The following is a 20,272-nucleotide window of genomic DNA, read 5'->3' on the forward strand; positions in this document are numbered from 1 at the left end:
TAATGTCTACTTTAATATTTATTTTACTTATTTCATTGTCTATTTTAGTATTTTATTTATATCTTCATCTTTATCTCTTGTTTCCATTCATGCTGTATTTCTATTTCTACTTTGCACGGAGCATTGGATCAAAAACAATTTCCCCCCGGGGATTAATAAAGTATTCTGAATCTGAATCTGAATCTGAATAAAGCAGCGTAGGTTTCATCTCTTTATTCTGATTTCCGGTGGACAGTCAAAAACTCAATGGATAAATTTACTTTACAACCCAGTGAAAAAATATTCTGTTATGTCATAATTTTTCCACATTCCTAGACGAGCCAAAAAATCTGGTTTGAATATTTTCTGCTGAGGCTCTTCAACAACCTCAGTGCCATAGGTGTCCCTTTTATCGCATCATGATTTTGTGGTTCATCCAGCCAGCTGGCAGAAGGATTGTGAAGCCAGCCAACATCTCTGACTTTTTGCTGGCAAGGTTTCGTTTTTCCTGCGTGTATGACTTTATTATATAAAGCAGTCCTCAGGTATGCAGTGAGGTCAGTCTATTTGTAGGGATGCCTTCCTGTCATTAAGTCAAGTGCTGTTTGTGGTTGACTTATAAAACGCTAAGAGTGCCCTTTAGATTGTTAATGAGCGCTTCAGCTACAATCGTCTCCATCTTTCTTCCTCCCCTCTCTCTTCTTTTCCTCTTTCACTCGCTCACTCTGTGACATCACTGTCTGGCTTGGCAGGATGGAAAAAGTATTAGCTTTGGAAATAGATGTGGCTGTGTGTGTTTCACTCACATGGCAGACACACCTCCCTGCTAATGCACACGCGCCCACACATTTCCACACTCTTGTGATATGTGAGCGTGCAATTAGCTGCACTCAGACCAGCTCCTGCTCACACACAGACAGTGAGGCAGTGCTGTGTGGGTTACAGTAATGCACGTTTGCCTGATTCTGTCCTTCCTGAAGAGGCCAGCTCACATTTCTGTGGGGTAGTGCCCCCTACTGAGGTTGGAAAGAGTGACTGAGAGTGTGAGTGTGTGTCTGTGTATGTCTACTATCAACAGTGCGCTTACAATGAGCTCACTCACGGCCCAGACTTAACCTCGCCAACGGTGTTAATCTCCCATAACTGATGGAACACCAGGAGGCATGTGTGAGTGTGTGTGAGAGAAAAAGACACAAGTTGTGTCCCAGTTTCACACTGCACACAAGTTCTGAGTATTTATTGCAGTGTGTTTACATGGCAGAAGTGTAAAATGCTTACCAACTGGTGTTAGTGATTGCTTTTGTCCCACAATGCATTTGACAAAGAGACTCACAGCTGGAAGACATTTAAACAAATTGGGAACAGTGTTGAGGCAGTTCCAGGAACATCTTGGTAAACAAAAAATATAAAAAGAAACTCTCTGGACAAACATTTTTCCTTCTGTTCGCTAAATCTAATTGGAAGTCAATTTATTTATGGAACAGATTATAAATCAAATGTGAGCCAAAGTGCTTTGCAGAGAAATTAAAAATGCATTTAACCCTTTGAAACCTGAGCAAATTGGCTTGATTTCTTTTAAAAACATGGGAAGAAGGCAATGAGCAGCAAAAGAAGAAATGACCCAAAACAATTAGCAAAAAAAGAAAAAAAAAGACAATTAAAAACAGTAAAAAATAAAGAAAAAAAGAAAAAAGGAACTGACCTGGAAAGAGTGCTTAAATTTATAATAATTCTGTAACATAATTTTAAAATGTAATAATCTATTGTTTTTTTGCAAGTTGTGGGAAATTTCTTACTAAGTTGCTCACTGCCGTCTTTTCCCATACCTTGAAAGAAATCACACTAATTAACTCCGGAAAGCAGCACAAGAAAAGTGATGTCGCTCTATATACGATATATACTGTATATTAGCCCATCTGTGAGTCAGAGTTTGGACTGGAGAATGGGCGTTAAGCTTTCACAACAACACCGTCCCAATATCAGCGGTAACTGCCATATGAGCGCAGCAGCAGTGATGAGCCAGCCAATGAAAAACACAAACGGGACTCACGTGTACTAACATGCCGTTCCATATAACAAAGAACAGAGAAGCTCATTTTACAACACACACATGGGTAGCGTGACTTCATTCTACGCTCAGGACGCCATTACTATATTATTGTTCTCACTGTTGCATGGGGCTCCTTTAAATGATTTAGATAAAAATTGTTAAATAGCAAGGCTGGAAGTACAGTGTTCCATGGCATCCATCCATGCACGCTTTGTAATTTTTATTTTTATAATAAAACACAGAAATACATAATTTCATGCTCGTAATCATGGGGGAACCTGTTTCAGTGCTATGTTGAACCAGCAACAATATCACAATACAATATTATATCTATTCTTTGGTCAACAATACGATATTTGCTGATATCACACAGTCTGCCATGATCAATATGAGACGATATAAGTACATATCCTCATTGTCTTTTCCTTGGCTGCTTACCACTGTCTGCCTGGTGCTGGGGTGCTGGCACTGCTAAATGTTTATGGAGGAGGTGTGGCAGAAATGGTGACACTAATGGCCATGGGAATTTCAAAATAAAAGGGGTATCTTAAAGATGTCGACATGTATTGGTGATTTTGCTTTGCATCAGTGATATTGGTAACCTGGATATCTAGATGCCCCGCCCCTAGCAAATTCTAATTAGCACTGCACGGGGATCTGGCCCCGACGAGCAGAACCCGCTGAATCACCTATCGGACCAATCAGATCAGTCTATCTGACAGGGCGTAACATGATGAGGACAGCACTGCGCCATAGGAGTCGAAAAGTAAACAGCCAAGATGGCAGCTGCTGAAGGACCGCGTCCATTCAATTTAGCTTTGGAAGGAACGCGAAGCCAACTACACTTATCTTTTTCCTTGAGAGAGGAACAGAAGACTGCCCTAGAAGCCTTCGCTTCCAGGAAGGATGTTTTTGCCTTTTTGCCGACGGGATATCGACCCAGATCGATGTAACATTACACCCCTATGTGGCACCCATCTTATACAGATGCTATACAGTATCTTTGTCAAATAGTGCTATATAGAACCACTAGAGGGCCCATATATACCATGGACGAGTCAATGAGTAATATGAGGCTTAAAAGATTTCGATTCTAAATGTTTACTGAGAAATATAATACATTACCTATTCAAACCTGGAACATTTCCATGCACATGTGTGCAAGAAGATTAAGAGCCTCTGCTTTAATATGTAATCCTCAGGAAATACACTGTTTGTGGGATATTTAAATGCAGTGTTTTTCTTCTTTCCCCAGTAAACTAAACTTAATTAAACTAAGCTGAAGAACCAGTAGAGAACCATTTAAGAACAACACAGGCGATTAAATGGTTCTCTACTGGTTCTTCAGCTCAGTTTGGTTTCGTTTACTGGGGAAAGGGACCAGTAAAGAACCTTTAAAGAACCATACAGGGGCTTAAAAAGATCTTTGTGTGGCATCGGTGCTAGCATCCCAACCCATACCACAGATCTGCTGGGGATACAACATTTTTCTGTTTATATACAAACAACCAAAACAGGACTGTTTACTATATTTGCAAATGAATATGAATGGAGTAGACAGTTTGCGTGTACATGGATGCATTTGTGGTACCTGAGATGCACAAGACCCCCCTCAAGTCAAGGTTAAGAGCTCCTGACCTGCTGCATTCCTGCTGTGTTTGTACAGTACCTAAGTTAGGCTACCTGTCAGGCTGGGCAAGCAGGGAACACCCTCAGCCCCTAAATCAGACGTGTACAAAGTGGCAGAGGAATACACTGGGGGGATTTAGACATGACAAGAGAATGAATCACCCAAATAGACTAGCCCTTCTCCTCAAACAAGCTGCCTGGGTTTCAGCGCAAACACTCTAGTCGCCATTCACCTTGAGGTGCGGGAAAGTGGTCATCCCTCACATTGGACACTGTGTGTGTGCTTGTGTTTTGCAAGGGCGAGTTCTGACCTTGTTTGAGCATCTCTAGGTCCTAGTAAACAAATAGGCCACTCAGGTCTATAAATAGTCAGTTTCCAAAGGTCTGAGAAGACTTGCTCTGTCTTCGAGGCCCTCTCTTCGGCTTCGTCCGTGTTTGTCTGTCTTCCCTGTCGGGTGAGAGCACTACAGCTGCCAGGATATGTTGCTTTTTCCACTTCCTCAGGCGGTCACTGCTAAACAAGAGCATGGGGGGGAAAGCAAAGAAATATAGCTTAAGTTTTTAAGACAGCAGACATTTGACTTGTTATAGCAGGGAAAGCACAGGTGTAACTAATAACATTTATAATGTTGGCTGCATTCTATTTAGATGCTCATTGCTATTATACAGCGCAGTTTACAGGGACACTTTAATGGTATTTCCTTCATTAACACTATTACTTTTCCCTGTGGTTTTCCTGATAAACATCAAAATGTCTGCTAAGAAAAACCTCTGTTAGCTTGTTTCTGGAGGGGTTGTTTCCAACTCTCAAATGTGTCCACAAAGGCCACTTGATAAGAGTAACAAGAAAATCTAGTACATCAAATCTCGTGACATCTGCAGACCACATCACTGAGACTCCAAGGGCATGACTCAAAGATGAATTTGATGTGCATCTTAATAATGTCAATGCAAAGATAAGGCCCTTCCTTTACTGTATGAACTTCTCTCAGTTGTTAAGAAATCTCTGTAAGGATCAGACAGACATCCTGTCTGGTGTCAGATCTGACCCCAGCTTGCCCCCTGATAGTTAATGAGGATTACTGGCAGAAAACTGGCTATGAAAACTAGAAAAAAAGACTCATGTCCACTTGATTACATCAGATCAAGCAGAGCAGGATTAACAGTCCAATCTTCATTTTTCCCCAGATCTCCATGGGCCAGATGCTGCAGGAGTTTGGCAAGTTTTTGGGCCTCTTCCTGTTGGTGTTATTCTCCTTCACCATTGGACTCACCCAGCTTTACGGAAAGGATCACAAAGACTCATACAAGAATCCGCCAAAGGACTGCGAGGGCATATTCTGCCAGCAACAGAGCAATGATGCATTCCACTCGTAAGGGCCAACCTCAATCTGTCACTCTGTACTGCGATGATGGCGATGATGAATGTGCAGAATGCTTGTTGAGAGATGTTGGACACTATATGTGGGGCTGTTTATCATCGGTTTACAACGGATGAAGTTATTATGATTCATGATTTCACTGTAAAATTAGATGCCGCTTTTATGGGTTTTATTGTGAAATGCATATGACAACATCCAGGGTTAGGGGTTTGAACCCCGGTGTGGGGGAGCCCTGCTATGCAGAGTTTGCATGTTCTCCCCGTGTCTGGGTACTCCAGCTTCCTCCCACAGTCCAAAGACATACAGGTTAATTGGTGACTCTAAATTGTCCATAGGTGTGAATGTGAGTGTGAATGGTTGTCTGTCTCTATGTGTCAGCCCTGTGATAGTCTGGCGACCTGTCCAGGGTGTACCCTGCCTCTCACCCAATGCCAGCTGGGATAGGCTCCAGCTTCCCCATGACCCCCAACAGGATAAGCAGTTACGGAAAATGAATGAATGAGTAGCACCTAAATACCCACTGAAATCTACCAGCTTCTTCTGTTTCACAGGTTTATGGGGACCTGCTATGCCCTGTTCTGGTACATCTTCTCCCTGGCACACGTTGCGCTCTTCGTCACCCGCATCAGCTACACAGAAGAGCTGCGCTCTTTTGTGGGTGCTATGATCATCGGCACCTACAACATTGTGGTGGTTATTGTGCTGACCAAGCTGCTGGTGGCCATGCTCCATAAAAGCTTCAGACAAATTGCGGTAAGTGTGAACCATTTTTGGCACATAATGACTTTCAGTGCTGTCAAGGGTAATTTGAGTTCAACTTGGAGCCAAACGTTGCAACTGTTTTCATTTACTGTTAAGATCAGATTTTTCTCTAATTCACCCTGAAATGCTGCACAGATGTTTAAGAGTTTGTACCTTGGAACCCTGCTGCACATTTTCTGCTTCCTTTGAACGACTGTTTGATTTCCATTATGTTAAGTAAAACATCATTGTCCCAAAAAAAATCCGCCCCCTCAAGGATTTCCACAGATAATATGTTTGCATTTTCAAGATTCCTCTCTAAATGGAGAACAGTGTAAGTGAAAGTGAGTTCTCACATTCCTGTGTTCTGACTGTTTTTAATGGCGGTTGTGCTTCTGTAGAACCACGAGGACAAGGAGTGGAAGTTTGCTCGCGCCAAACTGTGGCTTAGCTACTTTGATGACAAGTGTACCATGCCTCCACCGTTCAATATCCTCCCCTCCCCAAAGACCGTCTGCTACCTGGTGACCAGCATCAGCAAGTGGATCTGTTCGCACACCTCAAAGGGCAAGGTGAAGAGACAGAACAGCCTCAAGGTAAGTATATATTCTGCGATGGTTATGTTGAACATGGTTTCACCACATAAAAAGCAACCAAAAATCGGAAAAGGGGATGGAACAGAGACTGTATAAAAAAAGATGGACGACATGACAGCTCCCCAAAAGTGAAGCCAAAATGTCTCATTCGCCCCCTGGTGCCTGGCTGCAGTAAAGGTCATAAACCCCTCCCCCTCCATGTTAGCGGATGGGACATGGGCCAAACTAAAAACTCAAAGTACATGTCAAATAAATTTTTCCCAGAGATGGTTTCTGTCATTTTAGGTGGTTCTTATCACACTGCTGTTTGCTGAAGTGTTCATTTTTCTGATAAGTTTGGTTTTAATTAGTTATTTGATGCTTCTGTTGGCGCTGCTCTGCTAGCGACCTGGACTCTGTCGCATTTCTTATGGACTATTTTAAGGCAGCAATACTTGTGCAGCTCCTGAGTCCAAATTTCCCTACGGGAACAATAAAATATATCGTATCACATGCATCGTATCGCATCATATCATATCGTATCGTAAATGTGAAAAGGGAATTTGTGTGTGCCATTTGGTTTGCTCATTAACAGTGGCACTGCTCGCGATTGGGTCAGACGGGTGATTGGACAGGAACTGTGACTCATTGCGGAGATTGCTACTGCGCGGACACTGGCTCCAAATCACAAGCACAAGATAGCAGCGGCTTAGTCCGGGATATTTTGGCTTCATTTTTGCACAGTAGGAGTAAATGGAAATGCATCATCCACCTTTATATACAGTCTGCAGTCTGGAAACACATCTGCTATTTCTCTCTCATTAATAAATTCTGGATCTTGTTTCTGCCACGCCCCCCATCGCTGCCTGCGGTAGGATTTATTTTTACTTTCTCCAGCGCTAAAACAAAGACTAGCGCTAGGTTGACTGGTGAAAGAGCGTTGCACATCAAGATGGCTGAGGTTAGCGTTAGAGGAATTATCAGAGGTTTTTAGCCACACGTTTGAGCCTCAGTCAGACCCAGACCTAGATAACAAGTCAGTTGTGCACCAAAACTGGCGACTAACAGATGATGCAGGCTGATGGCTGATGCAACATTAGTGATTGTGAAACATCCAATAACAGCTGCTACAATGTTACAGCGTGTTCACATTGGACTGGTTTACATCCAAAAACTGCACAAAGCACACTCTATCACGTTTGCTGTCAAAATTTTTACTGTGCTAATGTTAACTCTCACTCTCCCTCTCTGTACTGACATATCCACTCTGCACTGGAGGTTTCAGGTTTCCTTGCTGGTGTTGTGTTAAAGTCTGTTCCTCCATTGATATCAGGGAAGCACACAGGCATCTCCCTCATCAGTAGAGGAATGTGATAATTTCTCTGTACTGACAAACTTTGCTTAGATAGAAGTCAGTACAATCAAAGTCAGACATTTTAGGGGACATGAACATGAGAAAAGCACATTTTTTAATGGAGGAGGACTTTAACTTGTGACAGGAAGATGGCTTCCAGTTCATCTTTGTAATCTGATTTTGATTATTTTCTGGATGTTTAAACTCAATCCATTCCCTTAATGTTGAACAAATGTCCGTCTGTCTTTTCATTGATCTGAGTTCCTTCATGGTCTTTCCTTTCCAGGAGTGGAAGAACCTGAAGCAGAAACGTGATGAGAACTATCAGAAGATAATGTGTTGTCTGGTTCACCGCTATTTGACCTCTACGCGGCAGAAGATGCAGAGCACAGACCAGGCCACGGTGGAAAATCTGAACGACCTGCGTCAAGACCTCTCCAAGTTTCGCAACGAGATGAGGGACCTGCTCGGCTTCCGGACCTCCAAATATGCCATGTTTTACCCAAGGAGCTAAGAAAAGACTAAATGTCTCTTCCCCTTCCCCCTCTCCTCTTGACAAAACCTCTGCTTCTCATTTATCTGGGATGCTGTGTGACCCGAGCATGTGCAAAAAACTCTGCTCTTTTTGAGTCACAGGGGCAACTTTTAAACCTGGACCTTAACTAGAAAAATATATATTCTCCACCAAAGCCTCCAGACTCAGGCCCCCCATGTATTATTCAGCTATTCAACCTTTTTGTAAATAAAGAAAGCCATTGTTTTCAACAGAAAGATGAATAAAGATTTATGGAAAAATTTGACCCTGAAGAGCTGATTTTGCTGAATACAAACACTGCTTTTGAGATTTGAAGTTGTTGATTTCTCTCCTTGAAAACTGATCTTTGGCCGTTCAGTCGAGAAAGCCAGAAAACTGTCAACCGTTCAGCCAACTGCCCGGCGGTCCAGTCCACGTGAGAGTCACATTACACACACCTGATCCGTTCTCATGCTTCGCAGAGCATAGCTGCCTCAACAGACCAAGTCACATATTATTTGGCATTATTTGGTTTCCAGGTGAAAGCACAAACACACACAAACAAAAACAACACGTTAAAGGAGTTTTATTTGGGAAGATGAAAACAATAAAATATAAATAATATTCACAGACTTTTTTTCATATGAAAATATTTTTCATTTCATAATTCTGCCTTTAAAAACAAGTAAATGATGTATGCTGAAAGCGTGCTTTGCATCTGTAAACAAACTAAAATAAAAAAAAGAGCTTTAGCTAGGAAGGTCCTCCTCCCAGCATAAACATCTTCCAAAAAGAATCATATATATATTAAATATTGCACTTTTTATCACCACTTAAAAACTTCCAAATCCTAGCCATTAAAATTGAACACAGAAAAATAACTGCAGGTTGTTAATGCCATCAGTAAAACTATAACAATCAGCTGTGACCAGTCCCCTATGGATACTAATACATTGTTTAATGCATATTAAAAAATAAATCCCATTGTTTATTCACTTTGCGCTCCATGGCCTCACAGGGAAACAACTGAAAAGTAGAATGTGGAAAGATCTGAAATGAATAGTGCCATCATAGGATGTCAGAACAGATGTGCACACTGAAAATTTTAAACAGTCTGATTAATGTTTGTTTTATGAGACATGTCTCTGTGAATTGCTGTTCTCCCTATTCTGGGCTCCTGTTGCTGGCTACGATTTAAATCCCTGCCAGGGGCATGACAGGAACGTGACTAGGCAGAGTGAGAATGGGTTGAGGAGTACGGATGGAAACTTCAGCTAATTGTGTTGCTGATTAATCTGAGGTTGCAAAACAGATTAACTTACTATTTTTATTAAAGGTCCAGTGTGCAGGATTTAGGAGGATATTGGCAGAAATGAAATATAATATAAAAGTATGTTTTCTTTAGTCTATAATCATCTGGAAATATGAATTGTTGTGTTTTTAATACCTTAGAATGAGCCGTTTATATCTACAGTACATAGGGAGTCCGCCATGCTACAGTAGCCTAAAATGGACAAACCAAAAACTGGCTCTAGAGAGGACCATTCAGGTTTTAACATTGGCCACTGTAGTTAGCAGCCTAGCAGCGACGAGCAGTGGCGGAAAACCACTGATTTTTTAATGTGAAACTGCTTTATTCTGTGTTTTTACCAGTTTTAATCACTGGGTCAGTTTGTTTTGGAGAGGAAGTGCCCTCCGTGGATAATTCGGCTCCCACTAAAAATCTCCTGAATGTCTGGATTATAAATTATCAGACAAAAAAGGTGAGCACGCATTAGCAGGGGCTGGGCTACTGGCCCATCTTTGACACACCACATGGCATCAGAGAAACACTGATTTGTAACATGAAACTGCTTTATTCATTTAAAATACCAGGTCCGTTTCTTTTGCAGAGGAGGATAACTCGGCTCATGGTAAAAACTTCCTGAATTCCTGGATCAGAAATAAGGTGAGCACACATTCATAGGTGCCGAGTGAGAATCCCGTCCCTGACATGCCAAACAGCATTGATAAAACACTGATTTGTAACGTGAAACTGCTTTATTCAGAGTTTTTACTGGTTTTAATCACCTGGTCCCTTTGTTTTGCAGAGGAAGAGACCTAATAAGATAATTCAGCTCATGGTAAAAATCTCCTGAACAATAAACACTGAAGGAATTCTAACCGGGAGAAGTTTCAGATGGTTACAATCTGTAATTCTCACCGCTAGATGCCAGTAAATCCCCCTAAATCTCACACACTGTTCCTTTAATTACAGACGCTGCGATCCGCCGCAAAATTAATAATATATTAATATATTAATCTAAGTTGCCCCTTATTGAATGAATCATGTAGATTTGCGCTGGCGTCTCTGCATCCAGATTCAGTTCTGTTGTTGTGGCTTGTGTTTGTGTTGTTGAGAAGGAGATGGGTTTTTTTTGCTTAATTGTTTCCATCCACAGCTGAGCCTTTCGGCAAAATGGAGATCTTCAGAGCTACTGGAACTCAGCACCGCTTGGTTTTCAGAACGTTGAGTCCTTTCTGGTTCTTCGTCTTAAAGGCCATGACAAAGTGGTGAGGGGCAATTTTGCCCCGGCCCTCCTCGTCCACCTGGCCCATGAAGACGTAGTTCAAGCCTATTGAGGTCACACAAAAAAAACCTGAATGCAGTGGCGGAACGGCAGAGACATTCAGGAAGGCCAAATATCAGAATCTCCACATGGCAGGTCTGTATAGCATATGTTTATATGCATCCATATAAACGTATTTAATGTTCTGACTGTTTGGACAGTGAGTTCTGCCGCTCACCTCACACTTTGGAGCGAGCTCTATCAACTGAGCGTGACGGCACAGCAAAGGAGGCAAACTCAGAGCCATAGGTTATTCAAAACAGTCAACAAGGAACTGCATGCTGATTATCATAATTTAGATATGGATCTTTTCTTTTTGCCAGTTTGCCTGCACTCCATGAACTTACCTCTCCTGATGAATGGACACTTCTTGCACAGGATAATGATCTTGGTGCTCATGGTCTTTCCTGCCTGCTGGATGGCCAGACTTCCTTCTTTGTACACATTGATGATAGAGACAGTGGCGTACATACTTCCTCCCCTCATCACCGCAGTAATTACAGTCCCGGTTATCACTGTCAGACACACACACATACACATAGATCGTAAAAAATAAACTCATGCACAAGTACTGAACATCCACAATACTTAAAGGTCCAATGTGTAGGATTTAGGAGGACTTATTGGAAGAAATGGAATCTAATATTCATAATATGTTTTCTTCAGAGTGTAATCACCTGAAACTAAGAATTGTTGTGTTTTTGTTATCTTAGAATGAGACGACATTGTTTGGACAGTAGCCCAGAACGGACATACCAAGCACTGGCTCTGGATAAGGCCATTTGCAATTTGGCCACTGTAGTTCTCCTACATGTTTGGCACATGTGAGAAGTTTAGGTTGCTTGCAATCTGCAACTTTACCTCTAGATGCCACTAAATCCTACACACTAGAACTTAAACACACCTTGTTTTCTTATACACAAGAGTGAAAGCCTAGAGATGGATGCAGAGATGTGAGTTTTGATTCTATAAACTACAAAATCATCACTACTTGGCAAGTGCTGTTTCTGGGCTGTGGTTAGAACAAAAGCCAAAGCTTTAAACAAAACAACATGATGAGAATTTGAAAAACCAAAGGAGTACAGGAAGGATGTTACAGGCTCATATTAGACAGACGATTCACAAGATTCTATAGCCACATGAAGCTGTGCTTATGCAGACCAGTGCTTTGTTTTCCCTCAGGGCTTTCTGCCAGAAAGGGGTTTCTTGGTTAAGTTAAGGGGGGAAAAATCATGGTTTGGTTTAAAAGGAATAGATTTTTGGCAGAAAGCCCTGAAGACAAACTTCTCCCATGTGCTGGTAACATCCTCATAATGACAATGCTAACAAGCGGATGTTTACAATGGTCACAATCTTAATTTAGTGTGTTAGCATGTTAGCATGCTGACATGCGCTAATACGTACAGCTAAGGCTGATGGGAATGTCGGGGATCATCAAAATTATTACAGGAAGAAGACGAAGATATACTTTGTTGATCACAGAGGGGAAATTCATTTTTTCACTCTGTCGTCATATACACACAGGCCTGAAATACACAATTCATCCAGAGGGAGGCTTCAGTGTCTGTACCAAATAAAATGGCAATACATCTAATAATTTTTGAGAAATTAAAAAAAAAAAAACCTCATGGTGGTGCCAAAGCAACCACAGTCCATAGGATTCATCCTCTGGGAACCATGATTGTCAATCAGATATTGTTGTCACAAGGATTTGCCTTCTGCCCACACTGGATATTTCCACCAAATTTCAGTACAATCTATCTGATAGTTAAGATATTTCACCAAAAGCCTACAAAGTCAATCTGGCTCTAGAGCAAAAGTCATGGACTCACCACAAACGTAAGAGATGTAGGGCTAATATGTGCAGTGTGAGGAATTTACAGCAAATGTTTGAACATCAGAGAAATGGGAGCCTGAGATTTACAGTGGGGAATTTAACCTAAAACAGTGTTAGTCAAGAAAGAAAAGAAAAAAGAAATGTGAACAATGTGTGCCTACTACTTTATAGTGTATAGTGCAGCCTGTCTGTAAAGACTTCATGGTGAATTAACAGCATAGACTCTCAACGTTGCCTTTCAGGCTTTCAACAGTCCCCCCTTTGACCTTTTTATGGCTCCGTCATCCATCCATGAGCTAATAGCTCCTTCCCAAAACTCAGAGAACACATCAAGGATATCATTTACTGTAATTTTAAGACTTTCAAAGATAAGCATTTCCAGGATATGGCCCTGTCTGCGACAAGGCCAAACTAAATGTGTGATATCATAATGGTCCAGCAGACAGCTAAAATGTTTTTCATGTGAGTCAGTGGAGCAGGGGTCACTCCATGTTATATAGCAGTGGTTCCCAACTGGTGGGTCACAGATCCATTCTGAATGGACTGCAAGTCACAAGCAAGTCACATGTCAAGGTTGTAAAAAACACACTTTATTTTTAAGTACAGCGAATTTCTGGTGCTTAGCTTTTATTTTGATGTGCCATTTCCTGCTGTAGAGTTACTGACGAGTGGACAGCTACTTGACAGAGACTACAAACTAACATGATGACATGACCAAATGCAAGTATGACACTGCATATATTAAACTGTGGACCTTGAACTACTGACTAAGGAGAAATCTGGACCCCATGGCTGGACCAGTTGGGAACCACTGATACACTATACAATCTAATATAGAGATAAAACAGATAGCACCTCAGTTTTTGCTTTGGACACAAACAAAAAAGACAGAAAAGTTAAAGTTTTAAACTCCTTGATAAATCATCTTACAGGTTAACTTGTCCAAATGCAGAGCTGCTACCTCCTGTAACTCCCAGTTCTTTTTTTGTCTTTTGTTTTGCTAACAAAAGTGACAAATTTGCAGGATGAAGTTTCAGTCAATTCTTGTTTAGTCTCACCACGTCTCCAAAAATACAAAAAAAAAAACCCACTGTTTTGTTTTTGGACATGACATTTAGCCATGACTGGAGCCAGCGGAGTGAGAGGGAATCACGTCTCATTCAGCATGAACAGGATTCTTTACACTGATGGTACCAATATGTCTGGACTTCGCATACGGTTTCATTTCCTGACAGGGATGAGAATAGCCAGAGGACTGCCTGCTTCAGTATTCTCACTGTATCTGATGCCACTGTTACATAAACCAGCAAATTGCTTTTGACAATTCAAAGTGCGTTTATCACTTCATTGGATTAAACAATACCAACTGTCATGGCTTTAAGTGTTGATAAGACAAACAATTTTCAGTCTCGCCACTTCATTAAAATGTGATGCCACACACTGGGTGCTGACCCCGCCACCACATCACACGACATCTTTTTCCACATGCACCACCACGTCGCTCGCCTTATCCTCAGTTCCCGATGCAAATCCAAGTGAACTCTTTGAAACGCCAGTTGAACACATGTGGTAAACATCAGAGAGCGAGAGAGTAGCAAACGAAGGCCGAGCCTGAATCAACATGCTCATTTATCAACAGTTTGCCCACGGTTAGAGGCCGAGTGTACGTGGGTGTTTACACTAGAGGTAACTGTGTCCTACTGTATACACTCCTTCACTTCCTGACAGGCTATCAAGGAAGTCTTTGAGATGTGCAGGGAGAAATCATAGAAGCAAAGATAGCGACATGATCAGGACTGTAAAGAGGTTGTTAGGGGAGATTTGGTTTCTGATGTAAATCTCTAATGAATCTGTACTGTTAAGGTTTGTGCTTGTATGTACAATAGCAGTAAACATGTTCAATTGTAACATTTGCAAAGCTGGGAAATGTGGTTTAAATAAATTGCAATAAGCATTGATGTCCTTACCAAAATTGCTGGAGCAGTAATTGCTCTCAAGTGTTCCTCGTCTTTTGCATTTCTGCTGGCACAGGGCTACGGAGTACTTCAGAGCTGCAGGGACACACACAAACAAAAGAAAATTCACTCTCTGTAATTTCGCCTGCCAGTGATACAAGCATGTATGTTACGGTTGCGCCTGTTTTAACTGTGGTTTATTTACAGGATAGTCTCAGTAACACAAAAGTGTCTCCTAATGAATGGCTGTCAGCCCCAGAGACAATGTGCAGTGTGTAGAATAGTGAGATAATGTGGCAGGCGAACATCTGTTTTTAGAGTTAGAGATAATAAAGAGTCCGTAGAAAATACAAGGTGACTGTCTAAATATTATTCTAACAGGAGAGGGGGAAAGTCAGGAATGATAAGTCACCCAGAGAGCGCTGTCACAGTATTACATCATGGCAGGGAGGCGCCAAAATAGCCTGGCTTGACTAAGGGAAAAAACAACAGTGTGTGGGAACGTGAGTTTGACTATGAAAATGAGCTGTGATTGCGGGCGCGGGCACATGCCCACACTGTATATGAACTTGTGTTGTGTACACAAGAGAGATGTGAGCAGAAGACAGTTTTAGCATATGTTGTGTTTGAACATGTGCTGCTGTTGGCTGCATCTTTAATAGGACCTGCAGTCTCCGGGACGGTATGTTCTACTCTCTGTCTACAGAGGAGGAGGATGCATCAAACCTGCAGCCCAAACTGTGACAACCCGCTAGTTTGACTTCTTTCTTTGTTTGACAGACCGCTTTAACCTATTTTATGTAAACAGAGGGTTTTAATTATGTTAACTACTTATCCACATGTATTGTACAGCAGCTTTGATTCAGGATTCATAACTATAAGCAGTGTGAAGATGACTCTAGCAGTACACTTCCCTCTGCTCTTTCCTTGCCCAGATCTGCTATCAGAAGCAGATTGCAGATGTCCCTTGTGTTTAAAGTGAAACCCACATGTTAGCAAGAGAATCCAGTGGTACAGAGCCAGTGTGCCTCATAGCTACATCAACAAACACAGATGTTAGAGTTCCTCTAGAGGTTTTTATTAGATAAAAGTTGCTACCTACGTATGGGCCTGGTGGTGACTGGCTGCGAGGTAGTGGTGGGTGGTATCGTGGTGGTGGGGAATTTCTTTGGTCTGAACTTGTAGTGTCCAATGAAGCCGTCTGCGGTCAGACTGAGATCTGACAGGAACTGGATGAGGAGCTGGTTCCCGTCTGAGAACACCGGCCTGCGGAGGAAAGCAGACGAGCAGACTGAGTGTAAACTGAGAGGAGTTCACAGGATGGATGCTTCAGTGAAAATCCTTATGACAGAATCACCTACGCTGGGGGGCTGTCTCCGCAGTATTTGCCAATCCTCTTGGCGTCGTTGATTTCCGCCCCGTTGAAGATGGAGACGTGGTCGTAGCGGCAGTAGTTGTCTCTCTCCACATCAAACTTCTCAAACTTGACTTCAATAATCTGCAGCGGGAGACAAAGTCCTCTTTCATCAAGCAAAAGCTTGTAATAAGGCTATCAGGGTATTTGATTAAAGGGTGCCACCATCATTTGTGGGATGATGTAGTCTTGGCCCACACCCATTACACTTTAAGCCATTAAAGAGTGCTCCACTGATTTAGCATGACAGTTTAAAAGAAAAAGGATAAAAATCTGTGCAGCAGAACTACAGAACGTCTTCCTTGTGAAAATATGACATCTACATTACCCACAATTCAGGAGTTGTTATGCTAAAACCACAAATACAGCTTTTTCCACATGCAGTGCTGTGGTAACTTGTTACACAGGTTTAAGGCTTTATTTCCCAAGTGAGACTAATGCTGTGTCTCAAATCGTGTTCTTCCATTAGTACACTTACATGTAGTATACTATGTGCACATTGGCATAGTGCGCAAATTTCGACAGGGTAGTGTTGTCTCAAACCAAACACGGCCATTGTGCACCTACCGGAAATGACGACCGCAAATTAGCTAGTTAGCAAACTAGCATTAGCATTCGCGTTATCGTTTGCGGTACCAAATCATTAAAGACTGCTAAATTAACCCAATAAACATACTGCTGGCTTATACCTGACAACAGTACAACACGTATTTGTACAATGCAGCGATGTTCACGGTCGCACTGTCCTCGGCCGCCATTTCCAGTTTGAAAAGTGGCCCCTCCCCTTCCGCTACGTAGCCAAGATGGCGACCATTGAGGGCGAGAAGTGTCCATAGTTCCACACTCAACTTCTTGACCGTTTTGAATGCACCATCCGGGTACTCATAGTGCACTGCATTTTTCCATACTTCTCAGTGTGAACGCACTTATGCACTCAAAATAGTAAGTGTAAGTACAGAAGTACGCGATTTGAGACACAGCATCAGTTATATGCCTGCAAAATCCACAACATCTCATCTTGGCCTTGTGCAGTGTTAGCATGGAGCGTCAATGATACTGTGGACACATGGACATGGAGTTTTTTTTAATCTGTCTAACAGGTAAGCTGTTTAATAGGCCAGTGTACCTTACTCTGTATTCTTCTTCAGAAGTCTACATCTCCTTTTATTAAGAAAAGATTCAATCATTTTGAACATCCTGACCTGGTTCTTTGGTGCCACTATGTGCCAGGAGCAGGTGACACCAGCTGGGTAGTCCTTCTCAGGCCAGTTGGGTGTTTTGAAAGTCCCTGAAGGCTTATCCAATCTGCCTCCACAGTACTGGTCACCTGTAGAGCGACAGTTGAAAATTAATCTTTGAAAGTCATCAGGAATAATCTGCAAAATATCATTCCTGTTCCTTATTCATTATCATTTAAAGGGCAGGAAATGGCACGCTTAACCACTTCCTTAATACCACTTATCATTGCCTTCTTTGTCATTATGTGCAGCCTAAGTCACTCATTAGTCCAGCGCAGCAGTGGACAGTTAAAAAAAAAAAGGCAGCATGGTTCCCAGCATCTGAGAAACACCATTTCAATAACCTCACAAGCTTGTCAGACTGGCAAAGAGCTGCATTTTTTAAAGACGTGTTTTCCTCGCAACATACACTTAGGCTGATGTTTCCTTTCCAACGTGTTTGAAGAAGAAGTATAATTTGTGACAAAAATAGACACTTAACAAATGTTTTGCTGTGCAGGTTTGACAATGCTCAGACACAATATGGCAGCGGTCTACCTGCTACTGTCTATTGTGTAAGAGCAAGACGGGCTGGTTAATAGGCATTGTCCACTGCAGCTGACAGCCTCTTGGGTACAGTGACCCAGCCATTAAAATTCCACAATAACTGTAGACGTGACTTTGCAACCCTGCAGAGAGGAAGAGGCTCGTTCAAATCTAAGTGATACTTCTGACCTCTTTTGACCCGTGCCTTCTCCTAAGGCCCTCTGAAAAATGCCAGTGAGAAATTCCACATCATACTGTGAGAAATGTTGAGATATTCCTGCTTCTGATGAGTCAAAACCCCCAAAGGTCACTGGTTTTCACTGCGCAGAAGAAAAACTACATCCTCTTTTGTTTTTCTGTGTGTCTGCATGCCTTGAAAGTGTTAAATTAATCCTACTTAAGGAGGTCATTTTCTCTCTTTCTGTCTGGATGCTGTAGTATCATGCGATGACCTCACCGAGCCACTCATATTATACAGCCTTGTTAATTTGCTTTTTAAAGACTGACCCTGTGCCAACACAGACACACTCCGAGGCCAGTATCGGATTCCTTTATGGGGTGAAGTCATGGCTGAGACACAGTCCCATGTGGCTCTGTATTTCATGCTTGGGTTGCGGCAAGATATTCTCTTCACAGCTGCTACCCCTGCAACCTTGGCACCAAAGTGCAGGACAGCGACATTAGGAGCCAGCATGCCAAAAGTAGTCTCAAAGCATCTTCTTCCCCAAGTTTGCCTACCTCTCTCATGTGGGTGAGCAGCAGAGAAAACAGCCAGGAAGCCACTCCCAGCTGTGTTGGCATCAGACACCATCTGCAGGAGCATCTTGTTGCCCGTGGAAACCAGGGCTCCTGGTTTGAATGTCCCACAGAAGCGACCGAGCCTCTGCCCACTGACATGGCCACTGTAAACATCCACATAGTCGTAGCGGCACAGGTTGTCACTCTCCAAGTCAATAAAGCGGAAGGAGAGGACCACCACCTTACCCTCAGGGACCTGGGTGGGAACAGAGAGTATCGAGGGTTTCATATAAATATCATTATTAGTGTGAGCAATGAAATGTGACAATAAACACCTCCCATACATGATCTGGCTTCTTACTTCAGTTATGTCCATTAGAACTATTCTCCACATGCATATGCTACTAACATATCGTAACAGTAACTTTGCCACATATGACCTTGACTGTCATACAGTAATGGAGCCAGTCAGCAAAAACTGTCTTGAGCCAGCTGTGGTTAAGTATTTTTAGAAGGAAATTAGGAGTTTGGAGTCAGTGGATCATATTATTATAATGTACAGCTGTTTGATGTGTTTAAATTTAGCTATACATTTTATCTTCATCATTATTCTAGGCTCTGAACAGCAAAGTAGATGAATATGAAACTGGACTCACTGTGATTCTCCACACACATTTGGTATTAGGAGGATAAACTCCTGGGTACCCCTGGCTCCCGATTACTCCAGAATCCCCTGTGATGTTTCCTCCGCATGTGAAGGATGGTCTGAAGGAGGGAAAGAATGTTTTCTGTTTGCAAATATATCAAATGATGACGATGTGTTAAAGCAATAGACATGAATAGAGGTTAACGCCAGCATGCGGTTGATTGAACAAAGATGTAATTCAATGCGCCATATGTCCTGACTGGAGGCAGGAGACTGCAGAATATTCCTCTTCATAAACTCCAGTGCACTGACGCTGCCCCTCCACACGCTACATGAGATCCTTGACACCTTGCGCACCCATAAAGCTTTCAAATTAATAATAATAAAAAAAAAAAAGTAAATAAAGGTGTACCTCCGCTGGGACTGCGCACAGACCTCTGTCAAAAACAGTAGACTCCATGCGCAAAAAACACTGCATGTTCTCCACATTGTTTGGTTAACGGAGCAGGCTCTGCGCCTGTTTTCGCCCCGTGGCATGAATGGCATTGTGTTCAGCAGCTCAGACGGTGGAGTAAAGTAGCCAGGAGTTCCTGCAGGGAGTTTCAGTAACTGCAAGCCGGAGCAGATGAATATAGCGTTTGTTCTGCGTGGAAGGAGGGACGGAGCACAGGCTGCTGCTTTTTCCAAAAAAAAAAAAAAAAAAAAAAAAAAAACACATTAAAGACGCGCAGGGAGGGTGTGAGGTCTCGGCACCTGGCCTGAAAAACCTTGAAGGAGTTGGCATGAAAAAACTTGACTCCAGAAGTCATACATGAATGGTTTAGCATTCCAGCCACTGTGGACCATATGCACAGGCAACATATGGCAAAGACTTGACTGATATCCAAGATCATATAACTCAGTGCCTGCAATGTGTATAACACACATACTGCGCAGGTTTGGAGCAACAGAGCACAACTGTGGCCTGTTCTCTGACAGGAATTTACATTTTTACACCAGCTGCCTGAATATTATTAAAAGAGGTGTTTGAAATGGCCTTAGGGTGGGCTGTCAGAATAATATGCACAGGTAGAGGACACAGATTAC

The 20,272-nt window shown here is 42.3% G+C and overlaps 2 protein-coding genes across 2 annotated transcripts in view; one reads left to right on the top strand and one right to left on the bottom strand.

Annotated features, from left to right (window-relative positions):
* Positions 1-8,501, top strand: part of trpc1 (transient receptor potential cation channel, subfamily C, member 1) — a 22,120-nt gene extending 13,619 nt beyond the window's left edge. Inside the window, exons 10-13 of the mRNA XM_050056636.1 lie at positions 4,847-5,031; positions 5,592-5,793; positions 6,183-6,377; positions 7,997-8,501. Coding sequence (XP_049912593.1) covers positions 4,847-5,031; positions 5,592-5,793; positions 6,183-6,377; positions 7,997-8,224 — 810 coding nt within the window. The 3' untranslated portion in view covers positions 8,225-8,501. The remainder of the gene's footprint in view (positions 1-4,846; positions 5,032-5,591; positions 5,794-6,182; positions 6,378-7,996) is intronic.
* A 293-nt stretch (positions 8,502-8,794) lies between these two features.
* Positions 8,795-19,800, bottom strand: pcolce2b (procollagen C-endopeptidase enhancer 2b). Its single transcript, XM_050056736.1, has 9 exons — positions 19,599-19,800; positions 19,197-19,305; positions 18,541-18,796; positions 17,242-17,366; positions 15,987-16,123; positions 15,728-15,891; positions 14,638-14,721; positions 11,181-11,348; positions 8,795-10,839 (listed from the first exon to the last, which is right to left on the bottom strand). The coding sequence occupies exons 1-9, from the start codon at positions 19,730-19,732 to the stop codon at positions 10,709-10,711; spliced, it is 1,308 nt and encodes a 435-aa protein (XP_049912693.1). The 5' UTR covers positions 19,733-19,800; the 3' UTR covers positions 8,795-10,708.
* Positions 19,801-20,272: the final 472 nt, after the last annotated feature.

The sequence above is a fragment of the Epinephelus moara genome, chromosome 11 (genome assembly GCF_006386435.1).
Source record: "Epinephelus moara isolate mb chromosome 11, YSFRI_EMoa_1.0, whole genome shotgun sequence".
Lineage (NCBI taxonomy): Eukaryota > Metazoa > Chordata > Actinopteri > Perciformes > Serranidae > Epinephelus > Epinephelus moara.